Here is a 27,556-nt window from a genome sequence, read left to right as displayed (position 1 = left end):
CTACTTCAAATGAAAAAATGCTAAGGAAAATTTTTCAGGCTGAATCGTCCGCAAGCAATTTTACAGGGAGTGATCCTCAGCAAGGATAGAATTGTCTGGATGGAATTTGACTAAGGGGCGGTGCACTTTTTGTAGGATGAAATTTCGACGGAGGAGTTTCCCGTTAGGGGCAGTGGTATATTTAATAGAAGGTGAGCCAGATTTACTGGCATAAAGTTTGATTGTTAGCCAATTTTTAAGAGGGTCTACTAAAACACGGGGACCATTTAATTGGAATAGGAAGCTTTTTTAACAGTACTAACAGCTGTAGCGTAGAGAGCACGGTATTGAGGAGGGGCAACCCTTCATATGCGGAACATTTTTGCCAGAATTATTATGCAAATTTTGTTCTAATGTTTCATGTACGGTGAGGCAAATTTGAACTTCCATTAGTTGAAAAACTTTCAAAAATTAAATAAAAAAAGTTTTTTTTAATTGAAACTAAGGATCGACATTAAAACTTAAAACGAACAGAAATTATTCCGTATATGAAAGGGGCTGTCCCCTCTTTAACGCCTTGCTCTTTACGTTAAAGTTTTTATTGTTTTAAAAAGTAGAGTTGTGAGAAAGAGTCAAACTTTAGTGTAAATGGGGAGGGGTTGAGGATGGGACAACCCTTTTCATATACGGAATAATTTCTGTTCGTGATAAGTTTTAATGTCGCTCCTTGCTCTCAGTAAAAAAAAAAACTACTTTTTATTTATTAATTTTAGCATAAAATTCAGAATGTTTTGAATTATGATAGGCATCTAGGTTTTGTCGCTTGTAAAAATTCAAACTGAAAGTTCGTGCTTTTCTCATTCGTATGGAAAGAAGGCTTTCCTCTCTAAAAGATGCGTGTAATGCCTGTGAATCTAATAAAATTTCTGAAAGAAAGGTAAAGTGAAGCTTTTTGGTCTTTTTTATTAGTCTAGGCAGTCCAAGTTATAATAGCCCATCCTTCTAGGCCTAGGCTAATTTAGGGTTTAAAGCTCAATCAAACTAGAAGTATCTTTGAAAAGCAAATAGATAGGCCTAGATAAGCTAGAAATAAAAATGGTAAATTTTACCAAATCATATTATTGACCAAGAACTAAAGTGTATATACCATTTGATGCCTTTTTTATACTGATTATGAATATAGGCCTATCCTGAATTGACATATTTAGGTCGGGGGCTAAAATTGATTTCCAACAGAAATGATTATTATATTCATAATCAGCATAAAAAAAGGCATCAAATGTTAGACTATATTCACTTTATTGTAAGTCTATAATATGATTTGGTAAAAATTTACCATAAAAATTTTGTTGACATAGGCCTATTGCTCAATGTCCTCTTCTGAAGAAAACATAATTGAAACAAATCAAGAGCACCATTTGGTTCCCCAACTGATTTTTCTTTTCCAACTTTTAATTTAAAAAAAAATTCTGAAAAAAAAGTTTTCAACAAAAAGTAAAGAGCCAGGTCAATATATACCAAATCATATTATTGAGTTTCAAATAGGGTAAGACACCCAGTAGTTGGACACTTTAATCACTTTGAAAACTTTTTGACATTCAAACTACTCTAATTACTGTATTAGGAATACCCCCTAGAAACTTAATCTTTGTATCAAAAAATTTCTGAAGAATTTCTGAACAAGAAGGTTATTAATTTAAATAGTTTCACTTGTACAGCACCACCTATTTTTGAATTTACTAACAAGTGACAATTCTGCCTAAACTCCGACATACAAACAGCTCATTGTAAATTAGTGATTAAAATAGTATAAAAGTTTCTGTCTGAGAATAGGCAGGCGGCTGACTACTGGGTGTCTTACCCTAAAGTGAATACACCATTTGATGCCTTTTTTTATGCTGATTACAAATATAATAAGCATTTCTATCGGAAATGAATTTCAGCCCCCCCCCTATATAGGCTATACCTAACCCAACCTAACCTAACCCTGAATTGGCCTATATAGGGGGGGGGCTGAAATTCATTTTCGATAGAAATGCTTATTATATTTGTAATCAGCATAAAAAAAGGCATTGAATAGTGTATTCACTTTAGTCCTAACTCAATGATATGATTTGGTATATATTGACCAAGAGCCATACTAAACTTAAGACCAGAAGGAATAAATTCCTATAATAATTCAAATTTTAAACTACCAGAAATTACTAGGCAATCAAAAAATAAATAGGCTAGCCTAAAACCTTCTGTATAAACAAAAGACAGTATTTACCGTATATTCTAGCTAGGATGAAAGGAAACATGTTATTTGATGCCTCTTGTTATACTCTTTCGTAGTTCAATATGATAATTGCTTCTGGGGCTAATTGTAACTTGAGCCCTTAAATGGGCCCCAAAGGCATTTTATTTTTGTAACCACACAATGAAATTATCAACATTAGTAAAGGTTTTGCACAGTGGTTAAAAACATACCATTAGTTCATAAGTAATATAGCCTACTGCAAAGATTTATACATTTACAACAATACAAACCTCATTCAAATGGCCACTCAAATATAAGCCATTTTCCTATTGTGTAACTCTAAGTGTTTTTTTTTGTCAACTGAAAATAGCCTAATGCTAAATTTTGTGATTTGAAACTTTGCCATCTACTAACAATAATGTTGAATTTGTTAGAAACCATCTGAACTTGAGTCTTCATGGAGTTTGTTTAATTGATCCAACAACTTTTGACATTTAATTCCTGTATTCAAATTACAAAAAACTAAACACAAAAAAAACATCAAAATCCTTACAAGTCAAACAGTTTTTTTTACTAGGGGGGGGGGGGAATTTTGATTAATTTCAGCTTGTTTACATTTCTGGGACTCATTAGTTTGTGCTGAATATCAGTTTTAAAGTTATGCACTTAATGAAATTAGCTCACCAAATGTCTGGTGAAGCAAAAAATGCCAAATGAATTAAAAATCATAAGGATATGTATTTTTGAAAGATGAATTTCCAAATTTATGATTAATCCAAGAAATTACAGGAAAACATAGGTGCAAGCCCTGAGACTATTAAAAAACCCTTATAACTAACTGGGTTATTGAGTAGGTCACATTTTATGTCATTTCATTTAAATTTTTTCAATTGAATAAAGGGATTTTATTTTTTTTAACTACACAAAGAAGTTATCAATAGTAGTAAAGGTATTGTAAAAATAGAAGTATGTTTAGGTCCTTTTATGTTTAGGTTTTTTTAGAAGGTCCTTTTATTTAATTTTTTAAGGGGGTATCAAACAAAATTTAGGAGATGCCCCCTTGTCCCTGGTTGCATTCAGAATTGCATTTCATGACTTTCTAACTAGCCTAGGAACTTCAGAAAAAATATGATTTAAAACTTATTTTCTGCTAAATTTTTAAATTTTTTAAGAATTGCAAACTTATAGTAGCCAAAATTTGTAATGGCTTACATTTGTCCAAGGAGCCTGCACTAAAACATACACACAGCACACAAAAGGGAAGAAAAGAGAAAAGAAAATTGAAAGAAAAGCTGTGCCATTTGCACTGGTGGCACTAGAAAATGAACAATAATGTAACTAATTAAAATAAAAGCAAACAATAGATAGAAAAATTTAGGAAATATGTGACTAGTTTAGTTGACAGGGCTCATCAGAAAGATGATATCACCTTTTTTTTAGATATTCAAGTATGGTTTGGTTTAACCTTTTGAAATAATGATATTAATAATGTCATTATAGTGATAATGACCTTTTGAAATAATGATATTCCTTAAATTGAAAAATGTAATGAGAATGATATTCATCTCAGGCAGGAAGACAAATGACACAATATCCAGGTAATCTAGCACATGGTTTGAAGTAAAAGCATATGCATTTTTTGCAATAAAAAGCAGAGCTTTGTCTATTGCTAGGGATTGAACTATGACAGAGCATAAAAAAGACATCAAATATATGTTCACTTTCATCCTAGCTAAATTATATGGTAAACTTAAAACTACCCAATAGGCAACTTATATAACTTACTACAATTGCCCCAAGGGCCCTGGGGGTATAATTATTTGATGTTTTGACTAGGCTATTTTAAACAAGATGGCTATTCCAAAGTTTTGATCTGATATCTTTGGAGGGAGAGCGGCTGAAATAGGAATGGGAGGGGGAATGGTTGCCCTCCCACCTTTTTTTCAACATGCCCTCAAAGGTCAGGTTTAATACCCTCAGCTGTTCTTGTGATATTGCAGATACACCTTTTTGATAAAGAGGATATGCATTGTATCTCTGGATTTTGTTTATTAATCTTCCCTAAAGTTTCACCTTAATGCCCTTAGCTTTTTCAAACACACCTAGAATCAAATGTCCCCCCTTTTTCTAATGAAAAATCCTTCATGTTAAAAAAAGACAAATTGCATGATTTACAATGCTTATCCTGAGGGCTGAGAGACCTTTGCATCCCCAGAGGCATAGTTACTAGACCTATTGACTGTTTTGAACAAAATTGCTTTTTCAAAGTTTTGGTATGTGATGAGGGAAGTAAGAATCTAAAAAGGGCAAGGAGGCTGGTTGTCCTCCATTAGCTCTTCAATATTTCCCTCTATATTCCCTAAAATTTTCAAGTTAATGCCCTAAGCTGTTGCTTAGGGGTTTGGGTATTTACCCCCTAGAAAATACCTCCCCTCCACACACACAGAAAATACCCCCCCCCCCCCCCCCCAAAGAAAAATACATCCTTTCTGAAAGGAAATTATACCCAAAAATTTTCTCCCTTCTGAAAGTTTCCCCAGACACCCACACTCACACAGACACTCAGAAAACTCCCCCACAAAAGTGTCTGTATGTTTACCAATGATAAATACTATCTGTAAGTAATGGACAGATTACAAAACTTAAAAAGGCATTTAAACTTCTACAATGGGGTTCTCTGGTTGTTTTTTAATTTGTGAGGGAGGGAGATACCTCAAAGGGTGCATTCTAATGCCAGAACATCCCAGCTGTCATTGGACTGTCAGATAAATACAGAACTAGTTCTAAGGGAGAGACAAGGGGATGGTGGAGGTAGAAATTGATGTATAATCCCCATGGCTGTAATCAGGATTTTTTTTGGGGGTGGGGGGGGGGTACAAAACAAATTTAAAAAGCATCAAAAATGTGAAATTGACATTTACTTCATTATGATTTCTGGGAATATTTCTGGTCTGTGTGGCTATTCTAAAAGTAAAAGTAACATGAAGCCCCAAAATGAGCAGAATTTATTCCATATAGGAGGGGGGACTGCCCCTTCCATGTCCACACCTCCACCTCATGGTTGTAGAAAATTCAGAGAGTGCTCACTAGATCAGAAACTGAGAGTTCTAGTCCTTTTTTATAAGTCAAAAGTGATTGGAGACCAACCAGCCATTGAGGGGGAGGGCAAATGCTGGCCACCATTCCTTGTATATTGATGATATGTCCTTCTGAGGATCATCACACTCACAGTGTGTTCACCTTACCTTACCATAATCACCTTAATCCATTTGAGAGCTTTAAAGTCCTCTGGACCTGTAGTGCTCTTGAGTTGATGACTCTCAGTTGAACCTCCACTGCCTCTTCTCCCACTCCTTGTCAAGGTGGCATTTGAATGACTGGATTGAGGGAGCACTGACAGTTGAGTCCTTCAATTGATTCCAGTGGTTTATGACTCTTCTTGAGAAGTACATTTGACGGGTACTCGATTGTGACCTTAACTTTGGCAGCTTCTTGGAATGTCCTCTTGTGTAATGATGGCTTGTGCTATGACTGCGGCTAAAGATGGTTGAGTTTTCTTCTTGAAGTTTGTAAGTCAGCATCATATCGCTACGCATGCGTCTGTAGACGAGGGTAGATAGCTTAAGTTGCTTGAGGTGGTCCTCAGATGAAGTTGATTTTAGGCTTTTCACGCACTTTGTTGTATTGTATTTTGCATTCCTCTTGAAAGCTGGGGGTGGGGTGGGTTATGTAATCCCTATAGGCATAGTTATTTAAGCCTTTGGCCATTTTGAACAAGATGTCTATTTCCAGTGTAAACAATGTAAATCCTGCATGTAAACAATGGGCAGATTGCATAATTTGCAATCCCTGCCCTGGGAATATGGGGGTAGGCATCCCTGGAAGTATAGTTATTAGACCTTTTGACTAGTTTAAAGAAAAATCAATCATTGACATTGTTCATGGTGTTCTTCTCCACCAAATTGTCAACCACCCAACACATTTTAGGGATGGTCAGCAACCAAGACTTCTTGACTTGATATTTCTCCAGAGACCAGAAGCTCTTCTGTCAACCTCTTACATGCCCCCAATCAGGAAGAGTGACCATTTGGCCATACATATCAGAACAATGTTCCTCAGAACAACAAATCACTACAACAAGAAGACCTTCATTAATTATGAGAAGATTCAAATGGATCTTGGCAGCATTGCATGGGATGATGTCTTATCTGGCTCTCTAGAGCAGGAATGGCAGTGCTTCAAAAATTAATAATAAATAAAGCAAACCAATACACTTCAAGTAAACTTATCCCCAAACCAAAAACACTCCCATTAATGACAAAAGAGATGAAGAGGGAAATCAACCATAAAAGCAGATATTGCAAGAAATATAAACAGTATCAATCACCTGATTACAGAAAGATGTATTGTAATAGCCAGAACAAACTTAAAACGTGATGCAGGCCTTGCATATGAATTTTGAATCTAAACTTGCTGATGAAGTCAAGACTAATCCAAAAAAGTTTTGGCAATCCGTCTCTAGCCAAAACCACAATAGACAATGTATTAAAAACTGATAACCAAGCAAGATGGAGAAGTTACAGAGACTAAAGAACTTGCTAATTTACTGAACCAGCATGTCTCAGTTTTAATGACTGAGCCTGATACCTTCCTCACCAAACTTTCAAACAGTATATTGTATCGAACTTCAAGTAAAGAGTAACCCGGCTCATTGGTAACTGAAACTCTAAAACACAGAATTTTGATACCAATAGATACATCAAAAGAATCATATTTTAATTCTAAGTTCAAATGTATAAATTTAATCAAGTTTAATATTACGAATCAAAAGTAAAGCGCCTGAGAAAATTTGGCAGATTTTCGAAAAAAGGGGGAAAGACCCCCTAAAAGTTATTGAACCTTAATGAAATTCACACCATCATATTCAGCGTATCAGAGAACCCTACTGTAGAGGTTTCAAGCTCCTATCTACAAAAATGTGGAATTTTGCATTTTTTGCCAGAAGAAAGATCACGGGTGCGTGTTTATTTGTTTTTGTTTTTTTTCCCAGGGGTGATCGTATCGACCTAGTGGTCCTAGAATATCGTAGGTGGGCTTATTGGAATGGAAATTAAAAGTTCTAGTGCCATTTTTAGTAACCAAAAAAAATGGAGGGCAACTAGGCCCCCCTCCTACGCTCATTTTTTTATCAAAGTCACCCAATTAAAATTTTGAGATAGCCATTTTGTCCAGAATAGTCGAAAATCTAATAAATATGTCTTTTACGATGACTTAATCCCCCACAGTTCCCAGGGGAAGGGCTGCAAGTTATGAACTTTGCCCATTGCTTACATATTGTATTGGTTATTGGGAAGTATACAGACATTTTCAGGAAGAATTTTTTCTGGTGGGGGGGGGCTGGAGGCGCGGGTTACTCGGGAGAATATGTCCGTGGAGGATGTTTCTTTGGGGCAAGGGACATTTCTATGAAGGGGGTGCCAGATTTCCAAGCATTATTTAAAAAACAATCAGAAATTAAATAAAAAAAAACCAATTTTTTCAACTGAAAGTAAAAAGCCACATTAGAACTTAAAATGAACATAAATTATTACGTATATGAGGGGGTTCTCCCCCAAGTCAATACCACGCGCGTTACGCAACAGTTTTTTTTAGTGCTTTAAAAAGAGCTATCTATTCTAATTAAAAGGCCGTTGTGATTCAGTGGTTTTTTAATTAAATTTTTTTTTAAATTTTAACGTAAAGAGCTTGGTATTGAATACGGGGAGAACCCCATCATATACGTAATAACATATACGTAATAAAAAAAAACAATAAAAAAAACAAGCGATACGGCTCAATTAGTAATCGAAACTTTTAAAAACGGAACTTTGATGTCAATAAATGCATTAAAAGAATGGGCTTATAATGCTGATTCTAAACATATGAATTTTATTAAGTTTAGTATTACTCATCAAAGGCTACGAGCCTGAGAAGACCTAAAGGATTTCTTAAAGAGGGGGGAAACATCCCCTAAAAGTGAAAAAAATTTTTAATGAAAATCACACCGTCAGATTCAGCGTATCAGAAAACCCTATAACATAGATTTCAAGCTCATATCTGCAAAAATCTGCAACTTTGTATTTTTTGCCAGAAGAAAAATATACGAATATAGAAGTTCGTTACGTAAGTTAATTTTTAAATTACGTCAGAACCAAATTTAGAGACAGCCATTTAGCAAAAGAAAAGTAAATTTTTTATGCAAATTTTGTTTACTTATTCAATGCCTGCGAGCCAAAATAAAAGCTGCATTAACTAAAAAACGATCAGAAATTAAATAAAAAAAACAAGTTTTTTAAACTGAAAGTAAGGAGCGACATTAAAACTTAAAACGACCAGAAATTAGTCCGTATATGAACGGGGCTGTCCCCTCCTCACCGCCGCGCTCTTGACGCTAAAGTTTTTATTTTTTAAAAAAAAGAGTTGTGAGAAAGTCAACCTTTAGCGTAAAGAGTGAGGCGTTGAGGAGGGCACAGCCCCTTTCATATACGGAATAATTTCTGTTCGTTTTAAGTTTTAATGTCGCTTCTTACTTTCAGTTTAAAAAACTTGTTTTTTTTTATTTAATAAAATAAAAGCCCCAATGGAAAGCACCATGGTATCATCTACAGAAGTCCTTGAATGTTTAAAAAGGTTGAATCCTAAAAAGTCACCAGGGCCTGATAATATATATCCTAGGCTACTAAAAGAACTTGCAGAAGTGTTAGCAGATCCCCTCACAAGAATCTACCACTAGAGAGCTCCCAGCAGACTGGGAAGTAGCCAAAATAACTCTGGTATTCAAAAAAGGTGGCCTCACCAAACCTGAGAATTATTGACCTATCGGCCTAGCTTCAGTTGTGGTTAAGATGCTTGAATGCATTGTTAATAGTTCATTGCTTGAACATTTGACCACAAACAAGATCTCATCACCCAAGCAGCATGGATTCCAGTCAGGAAAATCAATAAAAACAAACTTGTTGAGATCATATGAGATAATTACAAACCTGATTGACCAAGGACATCCAGTTGACCTACTGCTGCTAGACTTTGCTAAGGCCTTTGACAAAGTGCCCCATAGTTGACTGCTCTTGAAATTATCTGCTGATGGTATCAATACATCCCCAATAGCCTGGCTGATGAATTTTCTCACTAACTGCAAGCAGAAAGTCCATTTGTATGAGACAGGTGGCCAGCTAATCTACTTTGATGAGGCCATAGTAATGAGTGGGGTAATGCAGGGAAGTGTATTAGGCCCAACACTTTTCTGATGTAGGCTATATTAACAATATTTCCAATCATGTGGATAACAATATGCATTTGTTCGCTTATGATGCCAAACTTTTTGGCATTGCTAACCCACATAAAATCCAACAAGGTCTAGACAGGCTACAGAATTGGACTTAAGACTGGCTTCTCCATTTCAATACAAGCAAATACTGTATTTTGCACATTGGACCTAATAACCCAATGGCTACCTATTCAATTTTAAATCCAATCAATAATTTAAGGAACATCTAGTGAAAAGAGAAGAAGAAAGGGACCTTGGTGTGATCATTGATGAAGGGTTGAGGTTTCATAGCCATGTCCAGCATGTTGTCTCCTGAGCAAACTACATCCTTAGCCTATTAAAAAGGACCATCAGTAGCCAAGAGGCAACAATATTCATAAAACTTTTTAAGGCTCTTGTTAGACCCCATCTTGATTTTGTATGTGCCTGGCTGGTCTTTCTTACCGGCAAGATGTTAGGCTCATCAAAAATATCCAGAGGCGAGCAACAAAGTGCATGAAAAGCCTAAAGTCAGCTTCAGATGAGGAACATCTCAAGCAGCTCAAGCTACCTATCTTTGTCTACAGAGACATGCATTGTGATATGATACTGACTTATAAACTCCAAAAGGAAAACTCCACCATTGTCAAGGGCAATCACAGTACCAGCCATCATCTCACAAGAGGACATTCAAAGAAGCTACCAAAATTAGGCTCCAGATCAAGAATCTGTCAAATGTATTTTTCAAGAAGAGTAATTAACCAGTGGAAAGAATTAAAGGACTCTACTGACAGCCCTCCTTCCATCCAGTCTTTCAAACACCAACTTGACATGGAGTGGAAAAAGAAATAGGGGAGGTTCAACTGGTAATCATCAACTCAAGAGCACTACAGGTCCAGAGGATCTTAAAGCTCTCAAAGGGATTAAGGTAAGGTAATTAATGTGTTCCAAAATCTTGATCAATGTTGAGGAAAGGAGGCTTATAGCAATGCTTCTAGGTTTAACCCTCCCCCAAACCCACAGGGCAATGGCTGTAGGTAATAAACCCAGAAACAAATATTTTCCCTGTTCCTAATGATTGAGTATTGATTCAGACTTCGTTGTGTTAACACCAAAATTTCTTCGGATATAACCCTGCTAAAGCTGTGAAATTTCACTGTGGATTTTCTTTTTTATTTATTTTCATAATCGGATTATCGTTTTGCTGGCTATATCAAATTCCCTTGGGACAGTAAATTTTCATTGCCAGTCTTCAGAGTGTAAACACCTGTTTTTAGATTTATTATTTTACTACAAGAACTTAATTAATTCAGTGACCTTCAGCAATTATAAAAGTTCACAATTAAGGCCGGGAATAAAAATTGGACATACGATTTTTGTAGGCAATTACGCTGCGATTGAGTTGGGGAGAGAAAAGTAAGCAGAAGAGGGGTGGAGAGTTGTTAGCAAGAGGCGTGGTACCCGCTGGGCTTGCCCCTTAAATTGCGGGGACAAGGTAGACAGCCTTCAACGCTTCACTTACTTCTGTCGCAGGGAAACCACCAGAAAAATATCGAATTAGTTCAACATTCGGATTAGATTAAGTCGTTTGATATAAGAAACATTTACTGTTATTTTTTTCGATTTGCGTAGTATAAGGAAAAAGCCGCACAGTGTTGCCACGACTGTTACAGTTAAATATGTCAGAAAACGGCGAAATAAATTTGGCCGTATTATCTCCGAATAGCATCCGAAAACTTACGGTACCTATTCTGCGCGTTCTTCTCGAAAAACATGGACTAGATACGTCCGGGAAAAGGGCAGACCTTGAAGCACGAGTGAAATTATTGGCTGCCAAGCTACGAACGGATGGTGACGATAGGAGAGGGCAGGCAACTCTTCCTCCCAGAAATGTGACGGATAATGAATTATTTTATCCCCTAAATCTACCCAGAAAGAACCTGCAGCTAAGAAAAGTCTCGAACCGATGCTTTTAGACGACGGAGGCGACTGCTCTACAGATCAAGATTTTGCTCAGTAGAGTTGATGCAGCTCCGCATTGCTATGGCCGAAAAAGACAAAATCATTTAGCTTCAACAAAAGCAAATATATCTGCTGCTAAATCTTGTGGTACCTGAGTTGAAAGAGGATGTTGCCAGCCAGCTTAAACAACAAAGCGTTTCTAAACAAAGTCGCTCACAGTTCACTAGCCGACCATAAACAGAACAGAAACAGAAAAGGACGATTTGCAAATATTTTTGTCACGGAAAATGCAACAAAGGTAAAGCTTGTACTTATGTTCATCCTTGCAAGTTTTATGCAGCTAATAAGAGTAAGAGTCAGAACTGTAAGTTTGATCACCCGAACATATGCAAGCATGGTTTGTTACGCCAGTGCCCTAACAAACATAAATACAACTTTGTCCACACCACGAAACAGGAAATGTCTCCAAAGCAGCAACTGGCGAGGTCTCCAAATACCAACCATCCTAGACGTTTCCCATTGAATAATCATAGAAGACCGGTTTCTAAAGAGAGGGATATTTCCCGTTTGTATTTAATGTACCCTAGCAAAAATGCTGCTCCTTCTTTCTTCTCAGGTAACGGCCAAGATGTTCAACCCAGCCCAGTTTTCGCTCCCAACTGGAGTATGGCGAGCCACTGGCCATCTCTTGGAGTCCCTGGAGCCCCCACGCCCATTTTCCCAACAAGTTCTAATAATTTGGGAAACTTCCAGCATTTTTCGGCAATCTACCCCAGGTAGAAAAAAAGAAAGAAATAGCAATTTCTCATGACCTCCCCTCTTTTCTCCTTGTTAATGCCCAGTCTCAAAGCAATAAAGTGACAGAACTTTCGACAAGACTAAATGACAATAGAATTGATATTTGCTGCACAACAGAGACGTGGTTTGTCAATGAATGTAACGCCCAGATAAGCAACTCTAATTTTCTTGTCAAGAGTAGGTGAAACAAGGAAGGTGCTATCATCACTCATGGAAGAGTAGGCATGTACATTAGAAAGGATACACCTCATCAGATACATGAAGGCTCTCAGACTACCGGCTACGAGCTGTTGTGGGTAATATTGAGACCAAAGGTTTTTCCCCGTAAGTTTTCCTCGATCGTAGTTGGTGTACTCTATTTTCCGCCGCGGTCGAGTTACAGGCGGAAGCTCATAGCTCATCTACAAGCATGTTTAGATGAGATTAAACTGAGACACCCAAGCAGTTCTGTGGTTCTTATGGGTGACTTCAACGACCTGCTACCCAGCTGGATTGAACGTTCGCTAGGCTTGAAGCAAGTTGTTCGTGAAAAGACAACTCAAAAGTCTGTCATTGATTTCATCTTCACAGATATTTCCAATTTCTATAGTGATCCAGTCACGTTGCCGAATCTTGGTAAAAGTACACACTTCTGTATACACTGGTGTCCCAGGGAGGAAAAGAGAATAGGAACCAAATGAATTTTTTCAAGCCAGCCTCTGGCTGAGTCCGAAAAAGAGCTATTCGCTAAATAGGCTATTTCGAAAAACCGGAAAAGTTTGTACGAAAACTGCAATGTCAACGACATGTATAGAATATTTTCCACTGAATTACGGATAGCTTATGATGTGTATTTTCCAGAGAAGACAGTCACAGTAAACTCAGCTGACAAGCCCTGGGTTAACTCGTGCCTGAAAAGGCTGATACCCATCGCAACAGGCTCCATAAAAAGGGGAAGATAGGTCAAGCTTCCAAGCTGAGAAATCAAGTGGTCTATGAATGTAGATTGGCTGAGAAGTCATACGGCTCAAAAATGAACGAACTCATGACCACAAATCCAGCCGGTTATTATAAAGGAATACGACTTCTCACTGGCTCCTCTGTAAGGCAAAGTGTAAGCATATACGACGAATCTGGGAATAAGCTTGACGCAACCGCTATTAATAAGTATTTTGCTAGTATTTGCAGAAGTAATCCACCAATTTCCAATGTTCCCCTCCTTGGCTGTTCCATCTGAAATACCTGTGATTTTCCCTCACGAAGTTGCAAAGGTTCTTGAGAGACTTGACCCTAATAAGGCAACTTACCCTGGAGACATTCCAGCAACCTTGTACAAAGAAAACGCAGCCTTTCTAGCCGAACCTCTGACTGCCTTTTTAAACCATTGTATTTTGAGTGGTATCTTTCTGGATGATTTAAAAAAAGCAGTCGCAACACCAATGCCTATAGTTTCGAATCCAAAAGGGGTGAGTGACCTACGACCTATATCTTTAACTCCTATTGTATCTAAAGTTTTCGAACATTTTCTAAAGAAATGGTTACTAGAAGATTTCTGTGATAAAATAGATCCCTGTCAGTATGGGTTTATCAAAGAATATAGCACAGTACATTATTTCATCAAAATTGTGGAAGAAGCCCTGGAGCATCTAGAAAATAAAGATACATTTGTAGAAATATTGCAAGCAGACTTAGAAAAGGCTTTCGACAAATCAAGCCATCTGGATGTTCTTGAGTCAATGAAAGATTTTAGACCTTTTTCAATTCGGATTGTTTATAGTTTTTTTACACGGACTGCAACAGTGTGTTAGTGCTGATGGGGTACAATCAGATTTTCTTGAAGTTTTCTGTGGAATACCCCAAGGTACCAAAACGGGACCTTTTTTATTTTAATACTGTGTAACAAAATTGCGACTTGCCATGAAAACAGAGCGAAGTTTGCAGATGATTTATCATTGATGATACTTCATAAGCTAGGATCCATGATTAGTACGGATAGCATAATTCGCCGTTTGGAGGCTGACTGTGAAGAAAAACGGCTTTCAATTAATAGGAAAAAGTCAGCACTTATGAGAGTCTCGTTTTTGAGAAAAAAAGTTCCTAGTCAAAGTGATAAAAATGTGCCAATTGTAAATAATATGACAATTTTAGGTGTGACTTTTAACTCAGAAATGTCATGGACGGATCATGTAAATAATTGTATTAAGGAGGCAAAAATAGCGTTGCGTGATCTAGTTACAATTCCGCGATTCGGTTTTCGTCGTTTGTCGCTGTTGAATTTTTATAAACTGTAGATTCGAAATACTTTAGAGTATGCCTGTCTTGTGTAGCATCTGGGGCCAAGCATTGAGCAAAGAAATGACCTCTAGAATGGGCAGGAACGAGCTACCCATGTGATATTAGGTCCGGAATTCACGAATTATGATGATAGCCTTAAAATCCTAGGACTAGATGGACTTGATGCCAGGCGACACCAGCTTACAATGGCCCTTGGACAGAAGCTTTTAAAGTCAAGCAAGCACCGAGATTTGCTCCCTGAACCGGCAAGAACAGGGTGTAATACAAGGCACCTGATTAAACTCAAGCCTTGTAAGCCTGTGGCTACCAACCGATACAGATTGTCTTTTTGACAGTATTTTGTGTCTCATTTTAATAAATAAGTGACAATGAAGAGTAATTATTTAAATTATATTTTGTCTCATTTAATTCTTGTTATTTGACATAATAAATTCGTATCGTATCGTAAATCCTGCATGCAAGCGGTGGTTAAATTGCATAATTTACAATCCTTGCACTGGGGCTATGGGGACAGGGCATCCCTGGAAGTATATCTATTAGACCTTTTGACTAGTTTGAAGAAAAAGACAATTACAAAAGTTTGATCAATATTGAGAGAGGGGGGGCTAATAATAATGCTTCTAGATTGGACCCTCCCCCAAGCCCACTGGGCAAGGGCTGTAAGTAATGAAAGCTGTTCATACTTAACATCTAAGGTTCTTATGTGAGGGGTGGTTTTATAAACTTTGGAGGAGACTCATTCAATTGGAAATAAGAAGTTCTAGTTCCCTTTTTAAGAGTCAAAAGTGATCAGAGAGCAACCAGCCCCCCTTCCTACACATTTCTTTTTGCAAATTCATCCAATAAAAATTTTAAGATAGCTATTTTGTTCTAAATAGTCAGAAGGTCAAATAAATACACTTCCAGGGTTGACACCCCCTAATTTTCTGTGGCAAGGGCTCTAAACTATGGAAGTTGCTTATTGTGCATATATGAGGTTGTTATCAAAGATCCTTCGATTGCTCCTAGCTGCAATTTAAGGTAATTATGGAAGGGGTGGCTGTATAAGCTTTGGAGGAGGCTCATTTGATCGAAAATTGAAAGTTTTAGTGCCCTTGTTTAGAGTAAAAAGTTATCAAAGGGCCACTAGCCCCTATGCTGTTTTCCCCCAAATGCATCAGATCAAACTGTTCAAAATAGTTCAAATATTAAATAAATATGCCTCCAGGGTTGACCCAACTACCTCTAGCCTCCAGGGCAAGGCCTATAAGTTATTTAATTTACCCATTGTTAACATATAAGGATTTTTATTGGGAAAGAGGATATCCAAAAAGGCTTACTGTATTAAGATGAAACTTCAAGGAAATGTTGAGAGGGATGCCAAACACTCCTGAAAATATATTGAGCAGATATTGAAGAGAGATTTGAGAGCAGCCAACTCCCCTCCTTTCTGTTTTTAGGTGCCCCCTTTTATTATAGATTGAGCCCCTTCCAAAGTTTATTAGACCACTCTTCCATAACAACCTTATATGTTAACAATGAGCAACTTACATAACTTTCAGGCCTTTGCCCTGGGGGCTTAGGAGGTACTGGGTACAAACCCTCAACCAAAGTTATTTGACCTTCAGACTATTTTGAACAAAATGGGGTATCTCAAAATTTTGCTCAGAAGCATTTGGAGAAAAAGGGCTTGGGGAGGGAATGGTTTCCCTCCAGTCCTTTTTGACTCTTAAAAAAAGAACTAAAAGTTTTGATATCAAATCGAATGAACCTCCTCTTAAGTTTATAAGCCACCCCTTCCATAAAGCCTTATAGGCTATATTAACAATGTGCAACTTGCATAACTTTGATTTTCAAATTGAAAGAGCTTCCTGCTAACTTTATACAACCACCCCTTCAATAAAAACCTTATATGTTTACAATGGGCAACTTGCATTACTTATAGCCCTTCTCCTGGGGGCTGTAGCGTCTTTGTCAACCCAGGAAGTATATTTATGTAATTTTTGGACTATTTCCAGCAAAATAGTTAGGCTATCTAAAAAATTTGATTGATTTGACAAATTGAAAAATTCGATTTGAAAAAATCGATCTAAAAACTTGGATGTATTTGAGTAATTGAGGGTTGGGCGGCTTGTGCAAGTTGCCTTTTGATCACTTTTGACTCTTAATATGGGCACTAGAACTTCCGATTTTCAATCAAATGAACCCTCTGAAATTTTAATAATTTAAAAAAACAAAGTTTTTCTGAGGGAAGCAAAGAGCAAAGTTGAAACTTAAAACAAACAAAAATTATTACTTCACAGCCTATCTAGCATATATCAAGAACACTTATGCAAATAAACCAACTGGCAGCAATTCTCTGTGTTTGCATGATTAAAGAAAACTAGCGCTTTACTGAAAACACAAAACAGTATAGGAGTTTTGGTACAGTTAAAGTAAACCTTTTAAGAACAATTTAACAGTATAAAAGTAAAGAACTTTTAGATTGCTGCTCTTTTTTTCGTTTAATTTGGCATCACTTCTACACAATGAGCTCAGTTCAATGATTGACTGCCGTTTTGGATCTAAGAAGGACATTTTATGATTATATTGTAGACAAGTTCGAAGTGAAGGAATCTTATTAGCATTAGGACTACAGACTCACTTTAAATTTGTATCACAACTTACAATTCTCCATTTTATAGAGAGGAATATCTGGATTTCCCTAGTTCATATTATGGTTGATATGTTTTTCATTTTAAGTAATACTGACGAGACCAAGATTTCACCTGATAAATCAATCTATTATTTTATAAGCTGTGTTGGCTAATGACTTTAAATTTATTATTTTTATGCTTAAGTTTATAAGATAATTTTAATTGTATACTCAAAGTTATTGATACCACACCTCCTGCGGGACTATGAAAAGCGTTATAGATTAGTTTGTTGTTGTGAGGCTATATATTTACATTCGACTCTTAAATCAATAAAATTAAATAAAAAAAACAAGTTTTTTAACTGAAAGTAAGGAACGACGTTAAAACTTAAAACGAACAGAAATTATTCCGTATATGAAGGGGGCTGTCCCCTCCTCAACGCCTCGCTCTTTACGCTAAAGTTTTTTTTATTGTTTAAAAAAATAGAGTTGTGAGAAAGTCAAACTTTAGCGTAAAGAGCGAGGCGTTGAGGAGGGGACAGCCCCTTCATATACGGAATAATTTCTGTTCGTTTTAAGTTTTAACGTCGTTCCTTACTTTCAGTTAAAAAAACTTGTTTTTTTTATTTAATTTTTGAACGTTTTTGAATTAATGCAGGTTTTGATTTTGGCTCACCGTACATGAATAATTAAAACAAAATTTGCATATTATATTTGGTTAAAGGGCTTTCTCGAAACTTGTTTAATTTTATTTACGAACGTTTTTATTAGTAATAAATATACGTAACTTAGAATTAACTTACGTAACGAACTTCTATATTCATAAATTTTTAACACGTATATTAGGGGGTTCGCCCCCTAGTCAATACCCTGCTCTTTAAACTATAGTTCGAATTTTTTTTCCAGTTCTTTAAAAATAACCTCTTAATCACAATCAGTTGATCAGTTGAAAAACTTGTTTTTTTTTTATTTAATTCCTGATCTTTTTCTTTAATAATGCTGGGAAATCCGGGCCCCCTTCATAGCAATGCCCCTTTCCCCATGAAAACTTCCTTCATGGAAAGATCCTTCCATATAGCCCCCGACCCGCTCCGACCCCCACCTACCAGACAAAATATCCACAGAAAAACTATGTATAATTACCAATAAACAAAAAGATCTGTGAACAATGATTAAAGTTCATAAATTTCAGCCCTCCCCCTGGGGACTTTGGGGGATCAAGTCATCCTAAAAGACATTTCTATCATATTTTCAACCATGCTGAACAAAATGGCTATCTCGAAATTTTGATCGGGTGACTTTAGCATAAAAATGAGCGTGGGAGGGGGCCTAGTTGCCCTCTATTTTTTTTGGTCAATTAAAAAATGCACTAGAACTATTAATTTCCGTTCCAATGAGCCCTCACACAGTATTCTAGGACCACCGGATCGATACGATCACCCCTGGGGAAAAAAAAACAAACAAACAAACAAATAAACACGCATCCGTGATCTTTCTTCTGGCAAAAAATGCAAAATTCCACATGTTTGTAGATAGGAGCTTAAAAAACCTCTACAGTAGGGTTCTCTGATACGCTGAATATGATGGAGTGATTTTCATTAAGGTTCTATAACTTTTAGGGGGTCTTTCCCCCTTTTTTTGAAAATCAGCCAAATTTTCTCAGGCGCGTAACTTTTGATGAGTAGCACTAAACTTGATGAAAGTTATATATTTGAAATCAGCATTGAAATCTGATTCTTTTGATATATCAATTGGTATCAAAAACCCGTTTTCTAGAGTTTCGGTTACCATTGAGCCGGGTCGCTCCTTACTTACAGTTCGTTACCACGAACTGTTTGATTCTTGTTTTTATATACTTAGCTTTTGTGTTTTCAGTAAAGTGCTAGTTTTCTGTAGTTCTACAAACACAGGGAAATATCACCAGTTTGCATTAATGTTATTTCAACGGGTATGCGAACTGGTGATATTTCACCAGTTTGCATATTTGCATTAATGTTATTGATATATGTTAACTAGGCTGTGAAGTGATAATTTTTGTTCGTTTTAGGTTTCAACTTCGCTCTTTATTTTCCTCACAAAAACTTTGTTTTTTTAAATTAATCTATGCTCGTTTTTGATTAGAATTTAATTTAGAAACAACGCTTTTATGACCTTTTTATTTATATGGAATAATTTCTGTTCGTCGGAAGTTTTGATGTTGGTCCTTAGTTTCAGTTGAAAACTTATTTTTCTTATACAATTTCTAATCACCTCCAATCTAGGGGATATAAAGGGGACACCTAATCCCTTATTCAGGAGCTGAACTAAGAAGCCTGAAGAAGAATTGAAGGAAAAAATAAGTTTAGAGTGGAAAAAAAGTCACAAACATAGTGTTCTTTCTTTTGTAAAAAAATAAAAAATAAAAAAGAAGGAATAGATCTTTAATTCTTTGTTTAAAAAATTAATTTTAGTCACACTTAAGAAAGTAGCTCCAGGCGAATAGCTTTGACACTAAAGGTTAACTGAGCAGATAGGTTTGTATTTCAACATAATTGCAGAAAATTTTGCTAGCGCAACAGAAATGTGCCTTTAGGCTTAGGGATTTATTTGACCTGTCCCTAAATAAAAATCCACTCATTACTCAGAAATGAACGGAAATTTCAAAAAAGATAATTTCTTCTGTAGGCAGGGGCAAACCTCCAACATTTTTATTGGGGGGGGGAAGAGGGGTCCATATATGGATAGTCAAAGATCATGGGATGTATAATATTTTTTTTCTACATTATTGGGGGGGGGGGGCAACTGCCACCCCCCCGTGCCACTCCCAAACGACGCCCCTGTGGGTAGGCACAATAAATAGTAGGCTATTATACACTAAGTTTGTTTTCATTTCAAAAATTCAGGGAAGAATTACCTGAATTCTCCTATAGAACTGTTTTCATTTGTGTTTCTTCCTCTTTGGATTTACAATCTTAGATATGGAGAGAATATTAAGGTGGAATTATCAAGTAAATAATTTGAATAAGTAAGTGTAACAATAAGTAACCCTCCTTGTAATATACAACTTTAAGTGGTTCCAGAACAACCACATGCCTACACTTCTCCAACCACTAAGGGGTTGGGGTCAGCGGCGTAGTTTTCCATGGGGCAGAGGGGGCAACTTCCCCTCCGAAACCTCAGTTTTCCTCCAGACCCCAGTTTGGCCCCCCCATCCCAGCTGAAATTTAGTTTCTCCTAAATTGTTGTCAAAACTAAGATAAGCCTGCATAATTCAAGCATCTACTGATACAGGTTAGTTTTCTTTTGTACATCTTTACCATTTGTATTACTATACGGCTAGTTTTTCAGTTTCTTTGCCATTTTCTGTTGATTTGGCTAAATTGGCTCAAAATTTGACCTCCCCTCCCCACAGGATTTTGACAAAATTACGCAATTCGTTGGGGTAGGGCCTATGGATTTAGCTATTTACTCAGAATGTCATTGCAAACTATGAACCTGAGCTCTATTCCCTTTTGAATCAACATGCTTGACCAAACAACTTCCTGGGACATGTTTTAAAAAATGAGTGCATCACATTTACATAAAAGTAAAATTATCGGAAAAAGTTCATACAGAAGAGAGAAAACCATGATTGAAAAAAAATACACCCAAGCAGGAATTGAATGCAAGATGCTCTAATTCATAAGCCAAATGGTATACTAACTGAACCACGCCTCTAATAATCTGATTTGGTATATTAGTGTGTGTACCTTAATTGTATAGCTTATTAAGGGGGTTTGGAAGAGGAACATACAAGAGATTTTCTTGCAAACCTCCAGTTAAAGGTTTTGGACCATATTTATTGCAAGGATGATATTGTTTTATACTTCCAAGCTTTTCTACTTAAGAAGCGACATCAAAAGTATTGTTTTTAGTGCTATATCATACTTACGGATGGTACAATTGCTAAACATCACGTGGATATGAGCAATATTTTTCAAATGAGCCATTAAATGTAACTCTAAAAAGTTCTGGTAGCCCACTAGCCCCAGCTTTTCTTCTTGAGAAATGGCACCAAAAGTGCTGTTTTTAGAGCCATTGGGAACTTGCTGATGATTGATTGTATAGCAAGGACGTAGATATAAGCAACATCTTTTATATGAGCTATTAAAAATCTATCTAGATACTTGCAATACCAATAGGCTCAATAACAGTACACCAATACTGATATGTGTGATATCAATACTGCTGATACCAATACAGTGTGCATCCCTTTCCCCAGGGGCTCTGGAGGGTCATATCATCGGCAAAACCAAAGATATTTGACCAATGAACTATGTTAAACACATTGGCTAACTCAAAATTGTGATTGGATAATTTTGGGGGGAGGGGGCTCTTTAGGGAGGGGAACTAGTTGCCCTCCAATCTTTTAAGTCACTTAAAATGTGCACTAGCAAATTGAATTTCTGTTCGAATGAGCTACACATCTCTCTATGATGCTCTGGTCACCTCCTACCCTTGCTGAAAAAAAAAAACAAAAAAAAACAGGAGACAGATCAGTGCTACCCGTGCTAAAAAGTAATTTTCCTTGTTTTTAAAGGAGGGGGGTTGTAACTTCTGATAACTAGGGTTTAGACCGTGCTGATTTCAATGGTAGACTTTTCATTCGTATTTGACCCCATTTTTATGGGTTTCAGACCTTTTTTTTCGAAATCACCCTACATTTCTTTTTGCAATAAACTTTTACTTTCAAGACGAATCTAAATAATAGTTGCCATTCCTGAATCAGTGCAGATGGCAGTTTTTTCACTAGGCAGTTTTTTTCTAATATGTATGTGGTTTGCTCTTTACTAGGTTGCAGCTGCTGCTGCAACCATAATACAACCACTGCTTCCATAGCCTATGAAGTGCCTCAAAGGAAAAAAATAAATAAATAATAATAAAACATCGAAGCCTAATGGATCTTTACTATAGGTCTTTACTTTACTTTGCCTCCAATAATATTTGTTATTCTGACCAAAAGTATGCTCCCCTGTAATACTCCCAAATATTTTCTTTTTAGTCTTCAGTAGACTCTATTAAAGATCAAAATTTCATCTTCCTCTAACTTTCCCGAGGTAGAACTGGTCTAGATATTACGATCCTCCTACCAGAGCCGCACACTAACGTTGTCTTATTCGAATGGAATATATAGGCTAAGCCCGCAGAGGGCCTAAGAGCGTATTCTCGAAATTTCGGCTCGATCCGATCATTCTTTCACTGGGTTAAAAAAACAAAATGTAGCCACTTAAAATTCATCATTTCTTTTTTTTCTTATCCACGCCTACAGGCCACAGTTGGCAACTGATCCGGGTGAATGAGGACTCATTCGAAGCAGAATTCGAACCTCGTTTTCTTATAATAGCCCATGTTAATTTTTCCCACCACAACCCCCCTTTACCGTTGTCTGATCGGGCTGAAATTTAGAGGATAAGCTTTCCTGGGGCCTGGGAGCTTATCCTCGAAATTTCAGCTGAATCTGATCACTCCTTCCCTGTTTTCCAAAAACCAAATATCAAGTTTTGTGGGAATTTGCTTGCGTCGAAAATAGATTCCATTTACTAAAAAACAATTACAATTGTGTCTCTTTAGTCCAGCGGTTGATACTCCAAACTGTCAAGCGGAAAACCCGGGTTCGATTCACCGTCAGAGCAAATTTTTTGTATACTGAATTTAAACTTTAAAAAAGAAACTCAGTTTCTTTTTTAAATTATTTGAAAAAAATTACGTTTTCTAAAGAGTTAAAGAGGCTGAGTTACAAGGTCGACCCTTAAAACGTACAGGGATTAGGAGGCACAGTTGGGGGGCTGTTAAAGAGGCTGATTCACAAGTTCGAACCTTAAAACGTACAGGGATTAGGAGGCACCCTGTACGACGTGATTTGAGTATTCAGTTATTAAAAGCCTTAATACAAGAATGTTAAAGAGCGGGGGATTTGGGGGGCGGCAGCCCCCCAACATTAACTCCTGACACGAACAGCTAACAGTTAGTCAAGCAAAAATAAGAAATAAAATGTACAAAAAAGTGCAGAAATTATTTGAAAAAAACTAAATTTTATAAAGAGTTAAAGAGGCTGAGTTAAAAGGTCGAACCTTAAAACGTACAGGGATTAGAAGGCACAGTTCGGGGGCTGCCGCCCCCCAAACTCCCTGCTTTAGCAGCCTTTAAATAAAAAAAAAGTTCTTTAATCTGAAAGTAAGGAGCGACATTAAAACTTAAAACGAACAGAAATTATTCCGTATATGAAAGGGGCTGTGCCCTCCTCAACGCCTCGCTCTTTACGCTAAAGTTTTTATTGTTTTTTTAATTTTTTTATTTTCTCAATTGTTTAAAAAAAAGAGTTGTGAGAAAGTTATTTCTCCAATGATAGTTTTCTTGTTGTCAATCAAAATTTTAATGAAACAGATTCAAAAAGACCATCCAAATGCTTACACAGATCACTACGCAAAGTATAATCCAGGTAATCAGCAATATAAAATGCTAAGCCACCTTTTTTTTCTCCAATCTGTTTACAAACTCTAAGTTATACCCAGAAATATCTAAAAGCATAGCATTGCCCTTGTGGAGAAATGTTTCGCAGAGTCCAATAATCTGAGGAGAAGAATTAGCTATGAGAGACTTCAAATTATTTAGAGAAGAACAGGGTCCTTGAATGTTTAAATGAAGAACTGATTAATACCAGAATTTATATTTTTGGTCATGTCATATCTATAGACACAATTAGCAGTGGAATTACTAGTCAAAGAAGAGATATTAGGTGGGGTCCCAGATGAGTCATCAATTAGATTTAAAACATTTAGAGGAGTCATCTCAAGCAATTTAAATTGAATAGGAATAGATTCATCAAAACTAGAGTGATCATCATGAACAGCTGCCATTTATAAGAAGCGGATGTGATAAAAATGTGGACATAGTTAAAGAGGAACGCGCAGAAAAGGAAAGAATTAACAGGTAATTAATAGAAAAATTATTTGCGCAATGATCAAAAAGTAGAATCACCGTATGAAAGAAAAACAAAAAAATTAGCAATGTAAAACACAGTGAGGTAGCCTAGAAGTTTGGAATAAAAACATAGAAACTGAAAAGATAAAAAGAAAGAGAGAGAATTTAGTTGTCTATAGTTAGTCCATTGTATACAGAAAAAGAATTCAAACAGAAGATAAAAAAAGAAAACTGGTTGGGAGGCAGGTAGAAGGGAAAACGCTGAAAAGAAAGAGACAATGAAGTAAAAGCAAGATTAAACAGAGTAACATATAAGGAACATATAGCAAACATGGAAAGAACACACAGAAAGCATTCAAAAGACAGGGCCAAAACTGACCGATCAAAGTAGCGGGCAGAAAAATAGCCAGATATATACTAATAATACAACGTAGCTGCGCGAATAAAATAAAAACACGGACAGAAAAATGACGAGCAAGCAACAAGAAGAATGAATGAATAAAGCACTGAGAACTACAATAAGCATGATTAGCGTTGAGACTGGCAGGAACAGATGCTCCAGCACCATCAATATCACCTATATTCGCTATCTTACGGGGACTGGTATGATCAGTTTTGATAAACATTTTGTCGTCTACTGTCTAAGCATTTCTCAAGCCTAGCTTACTCTTAGCATAGGGGAGAAGATTGAGTCTGTTCTTTATTAGGGATGCATTTAATGAAATTTGCGTACCGTTCAAGTTCTTTCTGTTTTTCAAAATGGTTGATCGAAGCTTCAGGTTGGAGAAAGTAACGACGATTGGACGAACGGTAGTGTTAGCTTTACGACCAATCCTGCGGGCTGAGATAATGTCATCAGCTACTAGTGGGATTTCCGAGAATTTCGAGCTACAAAATTCAAGAAATTTATTTTCTGTATTTTCCGGGATCGAAACTTTCTCGTCAAGTCGAAACACCATAATCTAATTATTTAGAGAACTCTGTTCAATAGTGTCGTTCTGACAAATTAATTTGTCCTCAAGGTTTACCATAGTAGTCTGAACTTCTTTACTCGTCAAATTTAAGTACTAGCTACTCAAGACTTTTGAGCTGGATTTCCATTTCAGCTATCTTTGTTTTAACTGTTTTTTTAAATCCAGAGATAGGCTGTTATAGATATCATTTTTAATGCCTTCAATGACTACGTCACTTAGACTGCCTTCGAGACTTCGAAACTTCGTCGCTAATTCTAAGGCTGTCCTTAAGCCAACACAACTACAAACCTTCCGTTTCTACCCCACTGTGCTCAGAGGTTTAATCTCCCCTTCCCATAGAGCACCTAGTTTCTTTCAATCTTTTGTTGTGTCAATTTCCCACACCATTTGCACTGTATAAAAATCATACTTTGTTTTCAGCAAATCACAAACCAATGCCTTAGCCTTTTAGGGGGGTTTAAGGGGCAGTAGCGTTACCTTTATTTGTGAGAATTTGTGTTTTTTTTATGTTTGCCTTCATTCCTGATTTTAATTTCTGTCTTTTGAGGTTTCACTTCTGTGGTTATTGTAACTTCATCTTGTTACAGGCTTGCTATCTTATATAAGTTGATTTCTATTCGTTTGAAGTCTTAAATTTGCTCTTCTGTAATTTGATTGTCACAGTAAAACTTGTGCTTTGAAAAACTATTCCCGTTTGTTTTTTAGGTGATATAGTTTTCTAGCCATGTAGTGATGTCTACATATGTATTCCATCATTTTTCTCAAATTTGTAAACAGCTACATCATAAACCTTTGAATCATATACCAAGGACTATTAGTTTGATATAAACTTAACGTGTTTTGATTTTGGGCTTCTATAAGACATTATTAGGCTTGGATTTGTAATCAGTCAACAAGGCCAGATAGCTTTGATCACCATATATGGTAGAGAACAAGCACAGTTTGTGAAATATGGACTTATTCTGTTTTGATTTGGGATAGGTTGATTAAAGAAAAGTTTTGATTATTATTTTTCCCTTATTGGAAGCTAAATAAATAGCTCACATGTAAATTTTGATTCAGTCAATTTATTTTATAGCCACTTTCAACTGGAAATACTTGCGTTTTGTTGCTGCTAAAGTGTCAACCTATATAATATGAATTTTTTTTATGAAGTGTTTTTTCTCTTTTTGGTGACTTTTAAGCTATATTTAGCAGATTCTTAGTGACTCGTTTTCTTATTTCTATTACCAATTTCTTGTATGGTTTACAGTATATTTGTACTATGTTTCTATATTTACATATACATGTTTATAGCTCAATTATATCCAAAGTTCAGAAAAATCAGAGACAAGCCTTGAAGCAGCAGCTATATGATTGCTGTTTCCAATGTTTATAATTTCTACATTATCATTCTCCCAAGCTGTTCATCAACATATTCTTTTATATTGTCTCTTTGTGTGTGTTTTTTTTTTTTTTTTCAAGTTAATGCCATATCAATAATTTATGCTCATTATGGGTTTTGTTACTCCTTCCTGGAAAACTACTTTCCACATTTTAGTTCTAAAAATAATTCTGATTAGGGCTAATAGAAAAATAAACTCAGCCTTGAGGTAAGAAAAATTAAATAACAGGTCTTTTAAAACTTACCAGATACTAAAATATTATGAATACGAGCTTGTTTTTTTTTTCATTTACTACATTTCAATAAGCTATTTAAATCTATTTAACCATAAAATAATTTCAATCTTAGCAGCAAATGACTAAAATAACAAAAAAAAAAAATAAATTCTGGTTCTATATCTTGAATTGAAATAATAATTCCCCCCCCCCCCTTTATCTGCTTTCAGTTTTGGTTGAGTATTATTAATACCCAATTAATCGATAGTTATTTATAACGGGATTTTGTGCTTTCAGTAGTTATGCTACTTTCTTTTTTTTTCAGAAAGCTGCTGATGTGGTCAAGAGTCAGCTAGAAAATGATCAGGTTTTGAGAGCCCTGGACCAGAACTCAGATTCAGATGAAAATGATCGACTTTTGGCTGGGACATGGTTTTTCAAGCTGGAGTAAAATATGTACTGAAAGTAAGGATATAGCCTAATGCATTTGACTTTCTAAAAATATTATTTTAAGAATAGTATTGTTTGAAGTAAGCGATTTCATTTGTGGCTTGGAAAACCTCACTGAAAAACTCTTAAACTAAAGATTACCAAATAATGAAAATAACTTCAAATACAAGTATAGAGTGACTTCAAATCTAAAACAAGCAAAAATTACCTTGAGCGAGATGTACCTTTAGTGTGCATGTGGTTCCAAATGTTTTATGAAAAACAGGTTTAATTTGATTTTTTTTTTTTATTGGTGATATGAGAATACATACAGTTTTGGAAAATTGATAAAAATTTGTAGTCACCAATTGGGTATCTACTGTATTGTAGCAAGCTAGTTAAGTGCAAACAGCCTATTCTGCATTATGGATAGGGGGGGGGGGGTAGTGGGCAACAGCCCTTCT

At 36.2% G+C, this 27,556-nt stretch overlaps 1 protein-coding gene across 1 annotated transcript in view; it reads left to right on the top strand.

Annotated features, from left to right (window-relative positions):
- Positions 1 to 806: 806 nt before the first annotated feature.
- Positions 807 to 27,556, top strand: part of LOC148947478 (serine-protein kinase ATM-like) — a 76,570-nt gene continuing 49,820 nt past the window's right edge. The window contains exons 1-2 of the mRNA XM_089095277.1: positions 807 to 916; positions 26,989 to 27,128. Coding sequence (XP_088951403.1) covers positions 27,093 to 27,128 — 36 coding nt within the window. The 5' untranslated portion in view covers positions 807 to 916; positions 26,989 to 27,092. The remainder of the gene's footprint in view (positions 917 to 26,988; positions 27,129 to 27,556) is intronic.

The sequence above is a fragment of the Artemia sp. Qi Xiang Cuo genome, chromosome 10, assembly GCF_049724085.1.
Source record: "Artemia sp. Qi Xiang Cuo chromosome 10, ASM4972408v1, whole genome shotgun sequence".
Taxonomy (NCBI): Eukaryota; Metazoa; Arthropoda; class Branchiopoda; order Anostraca; family Artemiidae; genus Artemia; species Artemia sp. Qi Xiang Cuo.
Note: the sequence above shows the minus strand (reverse complement) of the source record. Positions and strands in the feature narration are given on the sequence as shown.